This window comes from Punica granatum, chromosome 1 (genome assembly GCF_007655135.1).
Source record: "Punica granatum isolate Tunisia-2019 chromosome 1, ASM765513v2, whole genome shotgun sequence".
Taxonomy (NCBI): domain Eukaryota; kingdom Viridiplantae; phylum Streptophyta; class Magnoliopsida; order Myrtales; family Lythraceae; genus Punica; species Punica granatum.
The window spans coordinates 16479951-16496612 of record NC_045127.1 but is presented as its reverse complement, the minus strand read 5'-3'; the positions used below and the strand labels follow the sequence as shown (position 1 = coordinate 16496612).

The 16662-nt window shown below is 32.5% G+C and overlaps 1 protein-coding gene across 1 annotated transcript; it reads right to left on the bottom strand.

The window, feature by feature from the left end:
- Positions 1-2974, bottom strand: LOC116192017. Its single transcript, XM_031520409.1, has 4 exons — positions 2688-2974; positions 2318-2385; positions 1655-2231; positions 1-1560 (listed from the first exon to the last, which is right to left on the bottom strand). The coding sequence occupies exons 1-4, from the start codon at positions 2821-2823 to the stop codon at positions 299-301; spliced, it is 2043 nt and encodes a 680-aa protein (XP_031376269.1). The 5' UTR covers positions 2824-2974; the 3' UTR covers positions 1-298.
- Between the last annotated feature and the right edge of the window lie 13688 nt (positions 2975-16662).

Below are 16662 nucleotides of genomic sequence, written 5' to 3'. Positions count from 1 at the left end.
TTATGATCACTCTATCAAGTAGTCATGGTTCTTTATAAGACTGTCCAGCCATTTGCATAAGTAGTCATTAGCATGAGTACACCATATCAACAAAAACCATGGGTAATAAGTTCTTAGTACACCCAAAAGGAACTTTCAACTGGTGAACAACATATTTGGCTAGCAACCGACCATACATGGCCTCGTTGTTGTCAGGGTTAACAGCTCCAACTAAGATGGACACAACTTTTTACGGGATGCCTGCAGAATCACTAATGCCATACTTTCTCCTAGGATATATTTTCAGCAACCATATTAGCTATTGTTTTCGCTCCCTCTGCTTGAGATAAAACTGGCTTCCACTTTTATCAATTCTATCAGCACTCTTCTCCTTAGATCTCTGTCTCGTAGCCCTTTTCTTTGTCTTCTCCTCGAGATTACCTGCATCTGCCGATTTCTCTGTAATGTCCTTGCCATCAGCATCCACAGCCGGCACACCTCCTCCTTCTGCTTGAGGCAAATAGCTTTGCTCTTTTCCGATGTTATGAATCGATTGATCATCCTTTTTCTCCTTAGAACTCCATTTCTTAGTTTTCTTCTTCTGTATCTTCACCTCAAGATCATCTTCAACTGCTGCTTCATCTGGGATATGCTGCAGAGATCCCATCTCATCCATGCGCTCCTCGTCAGATTTTTTATTAGCAGCCATTGACCTGGTTTCTTTTCCCTCGTCTTTGGATGGACTGCTTTGCTCTCTCCCAGGCCCATCTCTTATCCGGTCATCCTTAGAACTCCTTTTCTTAGTTCTCCTTTTAATCTTCCCTATGATGGGTTCAGCATTTTCTGCAATTTCCCCAGATATTTCCATCTCATTTTCATGCCCCTTACCAGACTTCTCATTTGCATCCCCAACTGCTATTTTGATTTTCTCAACTTTCGATTGCCTGCTTCGATCTTGCTCAGGTCTATCACTTCTCTGATCAACATTTTTCTCCTTCAAAATTTGTCTTTTACTTCTCTTCTCCCTCTTCCCCACATCAATTCCAGCATTTTCTGTGATTTCCCGAGAGATTTCCATCTCAAGTCCATGTTCCTCGCCAGATTTTTTGTCTGCATCTGCAACTGCTATTTCCTTTCCCTCCTCTGACAAGTTCTTTTCATCATTCAACCTATTTTCAGATTGAATATAATCTACAGCTTGCAGAAGGTCAATGAAAGAACCATCACCAGGATTACCTTCATCACTTTTTGAATTTGATATTTCCAATTTTTCTCCAGGAGGCCTCTGTCTGCTACTCTTCTTCCTTCTTTTTGGAGAAACTGTATTTTCCAGAACATTATCAGTATCTGCTGCGTGGGCAACATTAACTTCTTCAGCACCCACATGAGCATCGTCGCCCTGCAACACTTCATTCGTATCACGTCGACCAGTTTCCAATAGTTGATTATTGGCTAGAACAGCATTCCCAGCTGAAAGAAGTCCAACATCCATCTCATGAAGAAGAGAGGGATCCCCATCGACAAAATCAGCTGCACTTTGGCTTTTCTTTTTACCAGCACCCTGATCATTCATCTCAGCATCTGAAAAGGGAGAGAAATGTTATAAATCCTGTAATCCACTTAAAACTCCCAATATAGGCAAAAATAAGAATGGGGAAAATCACCATACTCTTACCTGCTCGCTGAACAAGACCATCATCAGCCTTCTTGCTACTATCAAGGACTTCAGAAGATGGTGCAGTATGAAAACTTCCTAAGACAATGGCTTTCTCAAGGTTAGTGACAGCAGCCCCAGCATTAACTTCCATCGTTTCCCCATGACTCTGGTCCGGAACAACCTTCCCAGAAGGAGGAACAGTAGCATCGGATGAATTGAGAGGTGTTGATGCCTGGCTTTTCATTTTCCTCCTTTTCTTGCTCGGACTAATTTCTGATGGACTACCTTCATCCAGTAATCCCGAGCACTTCACAACTGGCGGCAAAGTTTCTAGATCATACGCTTCAAATGCGACCCCTAAATCTCCTACAACTTTACCGCAATTTCCTATGGCACCAATGGTCCCATGTTCATCACTCCTTTCCTTAATCTCCACTATAGCATTAGGAGGTTCCTCAATGACGGCAGTGAAACATTGGCGCTCCCCTGGACTCGAAGCATCAACATCAAGAAACAAATCTTTCTTCATCCCATTGAATGCACTTATCACGAGCATGGAGTCAGACAAGTGATAAGAGTGCCCTCTTCGCTCGACCTGTCAGGTTACAAAATCTCATCAGCATTTTAGTACTCAAACAACAAAATTATCTAAGTCATGCTCTTCATGCCAAGGCAACGCACCTTTACTGCGTTGATTTTGATCTCCCCGAACTGCGGAAAGCACGGCTGGTGCGCTTGAATAATTTTCTCTGCGAGCAAACACCAAGCAATATTCCTAAAATCACTGTACAATGCTATTAAACTAAAGTGAAGATTATCTAACAGTGTTTCCCCAAAACATAAGATACCAACTCCAACAGAAGTTGCCTACGCATGCCAAATGATCAATCGAACAATACAAGACCGTGTATTTGACCATATGAGGAGATCCTTTGATGGAAGGGAATCATTTCAGTGTGCAAATGCAGGCTATGAAGAGTCAAGCTGACACGAAACTTCATCCTTCCAAACAATCAGTCATTTTTAGTGAGAATCTCAATAGCTACATTACTTTTGAGGTCCGACACTGTGTCGGATTCGGAGACGGCCATCGCGAGGTGAGTGTCGAGGCTGGTGTCCACGAACACCACGCGGTGCGACGCAGCAGCGGCGGCGTCGGAGTCGGCGGAGGAAATCAGTCGCGCCATCTTTACTGGGACGGTGTCGGAGGCTGTCGTTGTCGCTTAGGAGCTGAGGCGAAGGGCTTTCATAGGGATTACTGCGCTAAGTTCGAAGAGACGCGAGGCGGAGCACTTTCCAAAGGCGCCATTAATAGAGGATTGGGACTGCCTGCAGACATAGAAGACGAGGAGACACCGTAGGAAATTGGAAATATACAATTTTGACTGATCACCCCTTAAATTTTATATATTACAAAAACTCCCCCAACTCATGCAAGTATTACGAAACACCACTTCAGTTATGTCGTGCTATCGATCGAAAAGCCGAATGTCCTATTGATTAAAAGATATATTTAGTTATTGGCTGTCCAATGTCTCAAAATCAAATAAATGGGCTATAATGCAATGACATATGTTGGTCTGAAACCCAAGAAACTTAAGATTAGAATATCAAAAGTCAAGTTTCCTATTTCCTTTTCTTTTTTCATTCACTATTCAGATATATGAGTCTTACTTGTAAAAGAAAAATGTTTTATTTTCTATTCGCTATTCATATTTATATTATAACAAAGAAATGTTTCCAAGAAATATATTCTTATTTGATTTTGGCTTGATGGTTACATGAAAATCAAAGTTAGCTGTTTGAACTTAGTTAGAGAAAGAAATGGAGTTTATGACCATACTGTCTTTTATATGTAATACATAATTGTTGAGTCATCGACCATATTACGCAATTTATCCAAAATCATAAATTCAACTCTCCTCACTGGAAGACCTTTCATTTGTCTATATACAAGAAACCATTCCGTTTACATTAAGAGCTACTTTGATTGTATTGCTTAATTACAATAAATTATTATCTTTCTTATATATATATATATCTATAAATATATAAATTTATATATAATATATAATTGTTGAGTCATATTACGTCATTTGTTCAAAATCTTAAATCTAGACTCCTCACTAAAAGATTTTTCGTTTGTGTATATATACAAATAACTGTTACTTTTATATTAAGAGCTACTTTGATTGTACTTATATAATTAGTAGATCATTTACCATATTGCGCCATTTGTCCAAAATCTTAAATTCAAGGCTCCTCGTCAAAAGACCTTGCATTTGTCTATATACAAGAAACCGTTACCTTTACATTAAGAGCTACTTTGATTGTATTGCTTAATTACAATAAATAATTATCTTTGTGATATATTTATAATTATATAAATTTATATGTGGTAATAACACCATACATCCCATAGTTTTATATTTTTTTAAAGTTATCATCTGATTTGAAAATTACCTAAAAATGCCTATAATTTACATATTATTTCAGATCTAACTCGATGTCATTTTTTCTGTTAATGTTTGACTATAGCATTAGGAGGTTCCTCAATGACGGCAGGGAAACATTGGCGCTCCACTGGACTCGAAGCATCAACATCAAGAAAACCAATCTTTCTTCACCCCATTGAAATGCCTTATCACGAAGAAGAGAGCGATCCCCATCGACAAAATCAGCTGCACTTTGGCTTTTTCTATTTACCAGCATCCTGATCATTCATCTCAGCATTTGAAAAGAGAGATAAATGCTATAAATCCTGTAAACCACTTAAAACTCCCTATATAGGCAAAAATAAGAATGGGGAAAATCACCATACTCTTACCTGCTCGCCGAACGAGACCATCATCAGCCTTCTTGCTACTATCAAGGACTTCAAAAGATGGTGCAGTATGAAAACTTCCTAAGACAATGGCTTTCTCAGGGTTGGTGACAGCAGCCCCAGCATTAACTTCCATCGTTTCCCCATGACTCTGGTCCGAAACAACCTTCCCTGTAGGAGGAACCGTAGCATCGGATGAATTGAGAGGTGCTGATGCTTGGCTTTTCATTTTCCTCCTTTTCTTGCTTGGACTAATTTCCGATGGACTACCTTCATCCCGTAATCTCGAGCACTTCACAACTGGCAGCAAAGTTTCTAGACCATACGCTTCAAATGCGACCCCTAAATCTCCTACAACTTTACCGCCATTTCCTATGGCACCAATGGTCCCATGTTCATCACTCCTTTCCTTAATCTCCACTATAGCATTAGGAGGTTCCTCAATGACGGCAGTGAAACATTGGCTCTCCCCTGGACTCGAAGCATCAACATCAAGAAACCAATCTTTCTTCACCCCATTGAATGCACTTATCACGAGCATGGAGTCAGACAGGTGATAAGAGTGCCCTCTTTGCTCGACCTGTCAGGTTACAAAATCTCATCAGCATTTTAGTACACAAACAATAAAATTATCTAAGTCATGCTCTTCATGCCAAGGCAACGCACCTTTACTGCGTTGATTTTGATCTCCCCGAACTGCGGAAAGCACGGCTGGTGTGCTTGAATAATTTTCTCTGCGAGCAAACACCAAGCAATTTCCTAAAATCACTGTACAATGCTATTAAACTAAAGTGAAGATTATCTAACGGTGTTTCTACTTGTAAAAGAAAAATATTTTATTTTCTATTCACTATTCATATTTATATTATAACAAAGAAATTTTTCCAAGAAATATATTCTTATTTGATTTTGGCTTGATGGTTACATGAAAATCAAAATTAGCTATTTGAACTTGGTTAGAGAAAGAAATGGAGTTTATGACCATATTGTCTTTTTTCTGTAATACATAATTGTTGAGTCATCTACCATATTGCGCAATTTGTCCAAAATCATAAATTCAACTCTCCTCATTGGAAGACCTTTCATTTGTCTATATACAAGAAACCGTTCCGTTTACATTAAGTGCTGCTTTGATTGTATTGCTTAATTATAATAATAAGATTTTGAAATTTTTCTTATGCATTAATTTTCAATTTCCTTAGTCTACTATGTCCATCTGCATGCTATCCTATACTTACTTTCTCGAGCTCGAGGAGCCTCGAATTTAAGATATTGGACAAATGGCGCAATATGATAGATGACCCAACAATTACATATTATATATATAGATCTATAGATATATAGATTTGATAATGGGCTTATGAAGTAATAGTAGTTGCCATAATAATAAGAGCACGGGTTAATTACTTAAAAAAAGCACGATCTTTGTACTTTTTTCTAAATACAACACGATCATTGAAAAGTAGCACAAAAAGACACAACCATGATTTTTTTTCCTAAATATAGCACGATATTTGGAGAATGGTATAGAAATGCATGACTTTTACATTTTTTCCTAAATTTAACATTACTTTTAAAAAATAGAACAGAAAGGCACGACCTTTAGGTACGATGTTCTTTTTTAACTAGCTAGAAGCGCAGTTAAATCTGAAGGTCGTATATTTCTATGTTATATTTTTAAGGTCTTGTTATATTTAGGAAAAAAGTAAAAAGGTAGTGCATTTCTGTTCGACTCTCTAAATGTTGTGCTATATTTATAAAAAAAATACAAATGTCGTGCTTTTATGTGCTATTTTTTAAAGGTCGTGCTACATTTAGGAAAAAAGTGGAAATGTCATGATCTTTTAGGTAATTAATCCTAATAATAACAATAACAACAACAACAACAAAAACAATAATAATAATACTAATAATAATAATAATAATTCCCATTTTGGAAATTAGATTTTATTTATAGATTTATAGATATAGATCTCAAAGATAATAATTTATTGTATTCAGACAGGACAATCAAAATAGCTCTTAATATTATGAGTTTGAAACAAATTGTCTATTATGACACTTAAATGTAAGATTTTTAAAATTTTTCATATATGCCTAAAGTTATTTACATGTGCTTTGCACAGGTTGATTAGATAAAATTTGTTTTGCATGACCAAATTGACATTGAAAATTAATTTAATTTTTTCACGTTTTATGTATGTGCATCGAGAAATAGGAGTATGGTACACTTTCTGGAATGTATTTAACTAAAAAAAATTAAAAGGAGGTCAGGTATGATATATTGGGATTTGTAATCAACTAATTATAATATTATATCAATTAACAAAATTAATATCCCACATTCAATAAATCAAAAAATTAAAAAAGGAAGCTTGATGTAATAATTATAAATCATGACGTTTTAATATATATACATATTTGAAAAGTTATATAAGAAATTAAGTTTATGATTATATAAATATCTTCCCGTACTAACCGCATAAGAGTGATACTTATATATATATATATATATATATATTTTCTTAATGAAACTTATTTATGTTAATAGATATATAGATATGATGAAATTTTTAAAAACAATTAAGTATATATCATTTATTTAAATCCTAAGGTTGAACTTTTTAATATTTACTCCTATTAACTGTGTAGGAATAAAACATATATATGTTGATTGATATATAGATATGATGAAATTTTTAAAAACAATTGACTATAATTTATTTTAGGGCAAATTACAAAAAAAAACCCAAGTTTTGTAAAAAGTCACAGTTTTGTCTTAAATTTTGTTTTGTAACAAAAAAACCATAAGTTTTCTAAAATGTCTCAAAAATGACCTCCGTTATAACTTCTGTCAATTTTTGCTGCTGATGGTGGGTTTCTTTAACAGTCCACGTAGGTCACACGTAGGCAAAAATTGACGGAAGTTATAACGGAAGTCATTTTTTAGACATTTTAGAAAACTTTATGGTTTTTTCTGTTACAAAACAAAATTTAGGACAAAACTGAGACATTTTACAAAACTTGGGTTTTTTTTGTAATTTACCCTTTATTTTATTAAATCCTAAGATTGAATCTTTTTTAACTTATATATTATTATTTGTTTTAAAATAAATTTACATATTATATTAGGGTAAATTACAAAAAAAATCCAAGTTTTGTAACAAGTCTCAGTTTTGTCCTAAATTTTGTTTTGTAACAGAAAAAACCATAAGTTTTCTAAAATGTCGTTATAAATTTCGTCAATTTTTGCCTACGTGTGACCTACGTGAACTGTTAAAGGGACCCACCATCAGCAGCAAAAATTGATGGAATTTATAACGGGTGTCATTTTTTAGACATTTTCGAAAACTTATGGTTTTTTCTATTACAAAACAAAATTTATGACAAAATTGAGATTTTTTACAAAATTTGGATTTTTTTGTAATTTGCCCATTATATTAAAATAATTTTTTTATATATTTATTTTCTTTCAATTTTACATTTAATCCATTATCAAATATAGAAGTTATATTTTCCTTACAAATAATATTCATTAATGCATTGAACTTCCTAACCCTACATTATTTAAACATTTACCTTTCTAACCCATTTTATTTTTCTTGTTGTCAAGTTTAATATTTATACTAGTTTTTTAGGCCCATGCGATGCATGAGGTTTTAGTTAGTGTTTTTTATTCAGTATGTTTTAACAATAATTTTAACGCAAACTTTATTTTAATAAAAATATTAAATTTTTAATATTTTTAACATTTTAATTAAAATTAACCTAAACTTTATCATAATATTTACTATACAACCCTATTTAATAAGATGAGAGATAACTATAAATTTTTCTTTTCTTTTTAACTTTTTAATAAAAATTAAATTAAAATTTATTTTGGTATTTACTATTCTAACCTTATTTAGTAGGGTGGGAGGTAACTGTATTTACTATTCTAACCTTATTTAATATGATGGGAGACAAATATAAATTTTATCTTTTCTTTCTAATTTTTAATAAAATTAACTTAAGCTTTAATTTGATATTTACAATTCTAACCATATTTAATAAGGTGTGATACAACTTTATATATATATATATATATATATATATATACTAGATTTTAACGCACGGGTTATGCTATACCTTCCTGTAAAAATTTATCTCATAATTGGTGTGTTGAAAGTTGAAACTTTCATTAAACTGTATTTATATAATAAGATTTATATTTAAATGTCGATGAAAAAAAACAAAAATCATTGATTGTTATGTAAAATTAGTTTAAAATATACAGTAAATGGACATTAAGAAATATATATACACTATATACTAAAATTGTGGTTGAGGCTTTTTCATATAAAACTGTTGTTGAGGCTTTTTCATAATACAAGGACACGTGTCCTTTGTATATTCTATTTTAACCTTTTCTTCTTTTCTTTTTTTCAAATTTAGCCACAAATTTTGATTGTTTCTCGTTTTTGTCGATTCTTTTGATTTCTTCTTACATCGTCCAAGAAAATCTCAAAATTAACATGTCTTAACTATCTATATATTAATTAATTAACTAAAATAAGTCGCCTCATATAAAATTAAAGTACAGTATCATTTTAATACTCACACGCATTTTTTCTTAAAATGATATCACAAACAACTTTTATCTCAATAAATTTATGGGGATATAATGATGAAGTGAGTGTTATCGGAATTTAGAATATTACTTCATTATGATGTCTCTTATTTTAACGGAGCCCTCAATTCTTTCATCTATCTTTCCTTTGTTGTTTAAGAAAAAAATATTATTATTAAAACATTTTTTGTCTATATATAATGTATATTTAAAATAACGTCATAACTCATAACTAATAAATTTATAAATTCTCAACTAATCAATCTTAGAAAATTAATATATATGATATAATAAAATGAGTTACTCCCTTTCTTGATAAGTATATATGTTAACTAATAGTGCTCAACTAAATTTTGTTCTTAGATTATAATTGGTACTTTATATAACAATATCGATGTTTATTTTAAGTATAGTATTACATTCATGTATTAAGTATAATATTTATATATTTATATCGTCATCTTTTTTCTATATAACTGATTTTGTCATTAGTTTCAGTCATATTCCACATTGAGTATCACACAAGTTATTATGATAAACTAAAAAATTGATGAAATTCTTTTCCTATCCACGGCTATGCGGGGAGTTGCATCCTAGTTATATATGAAAGCTCTTCAAAGTTCAAGCTCTATTTTAACATTGAAAACTCTTTATTTACGATCTTAACATATTTTACTATTTGAAATGAGATGAAATGACATTAATTTGGCTCTATCTATTTCCACATTTGAGCTTGCTATTTTCACAGGCATATAGAGTAATAATTGTCAAAGATGCTCCTACTATATATACCGAACACGGTGCATGAAAAATCAAATGGGCTCTATCCTTTACATATATACATTTATATATATTTTTTCTTTTTTTTGCTGAGTTTCTATGCTTTGCATAGTTCACTCTATTTCCCCTCCCCCTTTTCTTTTTTTGTTTTTTTTTTGGGTAGAAAAGGATAGCAATATATTAATTAGTCAAAGTCGTCTGAACAATCTCGGTTACAAGTAACGAGGCGAGTATTAGGGACACTAGTAACATCAGCAAACAAAAGATCTAGGACCCCGACAGGACGGGTACGAAAATGAACTACGTCATAAGAATTAGATAAGTTATCCCGAGCTAGCCAGGCCATGAAATCCGCAACAATATTAGCTTCACGGTACGTGTGGAGAACACTGAAGTCGGCAAATTTCTGGAGGAGGTTCCTGCAATCATAAATAATCGCCGTTAGTGGAAGATTCTCATTCGAGGAACCCATAATAAAATCGCATATTACCTTGGCATTCAACTCTATGACTAGAGATTGGATGCCTAGACTTTGGGCAAGTAACAAGCCATCTCTCAAAGCCCAGCATTCAACCATAAGGCTGTTTGTGGCCCTGAGGAAGTGGCAGAAACCATAAGTCCAGCCACCTTCTGAGGACCCCTCTGGCCCCTGCCTTGCCTAAGGAGGTCTCAGTGGAGCGACTAGTGTTTAGCTTGAACCAGCCCTCGGGAGGGGGTCGCCAGGAACAAGAATAGGCATTCTAGTTTAAGGGGTCTTGACTTGAAGAGCTGAGTAAAACTCAGCAAAAAGCTCAAGACAATAGCGGTGGAGATGCTCATGAAGGGATCTTTGTTCAAAGATCAGCTTGTTCCTTTGTTTCCAAAGGAGCCACACTGCATAAAGAAAGATTATCCTCAATGGTATGTTTAAAGCGTGCCTTTCATAAGCTTCACTGTTAGGCTTAATCCATTCATTTGTAGGGAGGGAAAATGTCCCCTTTTTAGAGGTAGGAATGCCTAAAGCCGACAAAAAAGATTTGGCCGACCAATAGTCCCTGAGGATGTGAAGGATGTTTTCATCATCTTCATTACAATGCTGCAATTTGAGGGGATATTCAGCTCCCTGAATGTAAGGTGAGCAGCTATAAGAAGCTTCCCGTGGCAAACACGCCAAAGGAAAGTCTGCACCCGAAGTATAGCATGTGTTTTCCAATCCAAGTCTATCTTTCTTTATTGCATCAAGACGCCAACCACAAGCAATATGATAGGCAGTTTTTGTAGAGAAGTGTCCAGAAGGAGAGTATTTCCAGATCAGCCGATCCAGTCCACCTTCCCCCAACAAACTCCAGGGGATATTTTGAAGGCGATCCCAAACATTTTCAGGTAAACAAAAGGATAAAAGCCTCGAGTCCCAAGAGCCATCATTGTTCAATATATCCGAGACTTTCAAGGCATGTTCAAAAATGTTAAGGGCCTACAATTTGTGTCCTAAGGGGCATACTACCAAGCCAACAATCATTCCACAAATTAATATTAAGACCATTGCCCACAACCCATTTACTGCCAAGAAAACAGATCTGCAAGCCAACGTTTATCACATTTTTATTGAAGGTGTTAGCAGTAGCTGCAGAGGCTCGATGCAGGACATATTTTCTCTTAAAAACGCGAGCCCAGGGCCTTTTATCTCCTTGCATTCTCCAAGTAAAGCTACCAAGGAGAGCAAGATTATGGCCTTCGGTTTGAGGGATACCAGGGGACACCTTCGCATTTAGGAAGAGTGATCTTCTCCCATCCTATCAAATGCATTTTTTTTTCGACTATTTGAGAAGCCCCAAAGGAAGTTCCTATTGAGCCGATCAAGAGTATTGCAAATGGTTTGCGGAATGAGAGTACACTGCATGATATGAGTGGGGATGGAAGAACGGATAGAATTAACCAAAACGACTCGACCTGCAAAAGAAAGATGTTTAGCTTTCCAACCCGCAAGTTTGTCCTTGAATTTATCGACTAGGTAGGAGAAAGAAGAGGAATTAGCGGCTAAAACATATCCATCAGGAAACCCAGATACCTCCCGAGGGAGGGGCTTTCGTGAAGACCTAGAATAGCTCGCGTACTCTTTCATCTTGTTACTAGTGTTGCGGGAAAAAATAATCTTAGGATTTGTTAATATTGATTTTTTGTCCAGAAAGAGCACGAAAGGAATCTATGACATTCTTAATGGAATTACAAATAGCAATATCCACTGCCCCAAAGAAAAGGATATCATCAGCAAAAAATAGATGGGACATGGATAAAAGAGCCCCGGCAAGGCAAATCCCCTTCCAATTACCCTTACGAGTTTCCTGGTAAATGAACATAGAAAGTATCTCCATGGCCAGTATAAATAGGTATGGAAAGAGGGGATCACCTTGATGGATACCACGTGAGGGGCAGAATTGCTCAAGTTTGCCAACTTTGAATTAAACATTGATCCTTGAGGAAGAGATACAATGCATAATGACGTGGATAAAACTGGTAGGGAATTCGAAGAATTTAAGGACGCTGTTGATAAAGCTCCATTCTAGTCTATCGAATGCTTTCTCAAGATCGAGTTTGAGGATCATTATACCCTTCTTACCTTGCTTATTCCTAAGGGCAGTTTGCACCTCTTGTAGTAAGACAACATTATCGGCGACACGGCGGCCCGAGATAAAGCTAGACTGGAAGGGCGAAATGGAATCATCAAGGTGAGGTATAAGACGCCTCACCAAAATTTGGTGATGATCTTGTAAGCAATGTTACAAAGACTGATCAGACGAAATTGGGAGATGTGACTCTGGGATTTGACATTTGGGAATATGAGAGATGAGGGTATCATTTGCCCCCTCAGGGAGGCATCCAATGGCTAAATATTCAGTCGCTACGCTATATATGGAATGTTTTCATACTTGAAGAATAACGTTTCGTATAATGAGAATAACATTTCGTATAAAATAACAAGTCAACTGCATGTACAAATTAGTCAACTGATCTTTTATACAAAATGTATTCGTACTTGGTAAAAAAAAACTTTTTATATATCGAGAATAACGTTGGGGCCCCAGTTGAATATTCAACCACAGGACCAAAAAATTGCCGTATATTTATAATAATATAAGAAGTAAAAACAAAAGATAATTGACGCTAGGAGATTTTTACTCCTTAGTGGACAAACCTGGCTCGACTAGATTAGTTGGGATCTAATTGGACTTTCAGATATTAAGGTTCACATCGAAAAAAAAAAGTTTATCAAAGATTAAGTGTATTAAATTATTATTTGTTGGAAAGAATAATATAAGTTTTGATTTGGTAAAATAATATATGGTTATATATATATATATACACTTTTATTTTTCTAACCATACGTTATTTATACATTCACCTTTATAGACCTATTTATCATCGTGGTTATTACGCTAGATGTCCTATGATATCACTCATTTCTCAAATATATCTTATGATTTAAAAATTATCTAGAAAGACCCATGATTTACATCTAGTTCGAAATCTATTCGTCAACATTAACCATGGGCTAAGTTTGGAGCTTCCATACGTTTTATTAATGGATAAATTGACGGTATGATAGATTTGGATCGGGATGTAAATCATAGGCCTTTTTGGATAATTTTTAAAGTATGTGATAAATTTGAGAAATGGGTAATACCATGGGATATTTAGCGTAATAACATGTTTATTATCTTGCAGTCAAGTATATATATATATATATATATATATATATATATATATATGTTAGATTCATAATATTATAAGAAGTAAAAAAAAACTAATCAAAGATAAAGTGTTTCAAATTATTATTTGGCCAAAAAAATATATATGTTTTAATATCACAAAACAATATAAGGTTATATATATATATATATGTAGAATATATCCACTATGATTAGATTTATAATATTATAAGAAGTGAAAAAGAAAAGCTAACCAAAGATAGTGTTTTAACTATTATTTGTTGGAACAAATAATCTTAAGTTTTGATTTGAGAGAATAATATAAGGCTATCTATATATATATATATATATATAGAATAAAGATATACACTTTTACTTTTCTAACCTTATGTTATTTAGACATTTATCTTTATTGCCATATTAACTATCCTATGGTCAAATATATATATATATATATATATATATATATATATATAGATAGATGATGATGATTACATTTATAATATTATAAGAAGTAAAGAAAAAGCTAATTAAAGATAAGTGTTTTAAATTATTATTAGATAGAAAACTAATATATATGTTTTAATTCCGCAAAACAAAATAAGGTTATATATATATATATATATATATAGAATATGGATATACACTTTTACTTTTCTAACCTTATGTTATTTAGACATTCACCTTGATAGACCTATTTATTATCTTTAATCAAGTTTATATATATATATATATATATATTAGATTTATAATTTTATAAGAAGTAGAAAAAAGTAATCAAAGATAAGTGTTTTAAAATATTATTCGGCTTAAAAATAATATATGTTTTAATTTCACAAAATAATATAAGGTTATATATATGTAGAATATATCTGTTATGATTAGATTTATAGGGAAATTCTTAGGTCCAGCGTCTGAATATTCAATTGTTGTGCCCCGTATGAACTGTTTTCATACTTGGAGAATAACATTTCATACACGGTGAATAATATTTTGTACAAAACAATCAATCGATTGCATGTACGAATCAATCAACTTATATTTTGTATGAAATGTTATCTTACTTGGTAACTAACGTTTCGTACAACGAGAATAACGTTTCACTCGGGCCCCAGCTGAATATTCAGTCGCTAGACCTAAGAATTGTTGTAGATTTATAATATTATAAGAAGTGAAAAGAAAAGCTAATTAACGTTGGGAGATGTTAACTCCTTAGTGGTCGACCCAATTCGACTACATTAATTGGGTACCAATTAGGATTCCGAATACTAGATTTCATATCGAAAAGAATATAATCAAAGATTAAGTGTGTTAAATTATTATTTGTTAGAAAAAAAATAATATAAGTTTTGATTTGATAAAGCAATATATGGTTATATATTTATACACACCTTTACTTTTCTAACCATACATTATTTAGACATTCACCTTTATAGACCTATTTATTATCTTGTAGTCAAGTTTATATATATAGATTAGATTTGTAATATTATAAGAAGTAAAAAAACTAATCAAAGATAAGTGTTTCAAATTATTATTTGGCCAAAAAAATATATGTTTTAATATCACAAAATAATATAAGGATATATATGTGTGTGTAGAATATATCCACCATAATTAGATTTATAATATAAGAAGTGAAAAAAAATGCTAACTAAAGATAGTATTTTAAATTGGAAAAAATGATAGAAGTTTTGATTTGACAGAAGAATATAAGGTTATATATATATATATAGAATATTGATATACACTTTTATCTTTTTATCTTTCTAACCTTACGTTATTTAGATATTTACCTTTATCGCCTATTTATTATCTTATAGTCAAATTTATATATATAGATGATGATTAAATTCATAATATTATAAGAAGTAAAGAAAAAGCTAATCAAAGATAAGGTTTTAAATTATTATTCAGCAGAAAAATAGTATATGTTTTAATTTCACAAAAAAATTAAGGTTATATATATAATATATCCATTACAATTAGATTTAAAATATTGTAAGAAGTAAAAAAAAAGTTAATCAAAGATTAAGTGTTTTAAATTATTATTTATTGAAAAATAATATAAGGTTATATATATATATATGTAGAATATGGATATATACGTTTACCTTTCTAATCTTATGTTATTTAGACATTTAACATTATAGCCCTATTTATTATCTTGTAGTCATGTTTATGTATATATATATATATATTAGATGAGATAGTTATTCAGATAAAACTGTAATTATGTCCTTAATTATGTGGCTTTTATTAATTAGAATTATTTATATTTTTATAAGGAATCTTTGGGAAAATGAAAGTTAGACACGTGTCATATTTTGGCTTTCTAATAATATAGGTATATATATATATATACTTGTTTGCAGTGAGCTACATTTTAAATGAAGTTAATTCATGTACGTTCCTTAAATCGGAAGAAATTTATATTCCAACAGTATATATTAAGGACGTAAATGGCGAAGGATGAACACACTGACTAGATAGACTTGAAAGGTCGATCAATAAGGAATGTAGGTTTTATTAAAAAGCCTATCGTGAGATGCTTCGTAGCGCACACTCGTTGGATTTTATGTATTTATGTTGATAGATATTGATTAAAAGCCAGCGTATTGTATGCGCCGTTGACTAGTTCTTAATTATTTCAGGTAAACCACTAAAAGGAAAAAAAAGATCATTTGTAGTATATCAACTACAAATACTTGGTAACTTCAAGGGATTTAAACTAGTAGTTAATAAGCTCATGTATTAATTTAATTATATATTTGAAATCTCTCGAAATTACCGAAATACTTTTAACATGATTATCTGTTTCGTGCGTCGTTGGGAGTTCATGATCGGGAGTTCATGAAGCCTTATGTATTAGTCGGACGAAACTTCAACATCCCGAATCAGCCAAAAAAAAATACAAGTGCTGGGCTGGTAGCAAAAAAAAAGTTATTTTTATTAGTTAAATAATAATAATAATAATAAATTAAAAATCTCACCACCTTCTTCCACGAAAAGGCCTAACACCGACGTAATGCACAAAGTTGACTGAAACCTGAACACGTAGTCGCGAATATAAACAACCAGAGTATGGTCTTCGGTTTGACTTTTCAATGCTCCATTTTTTTCTTTT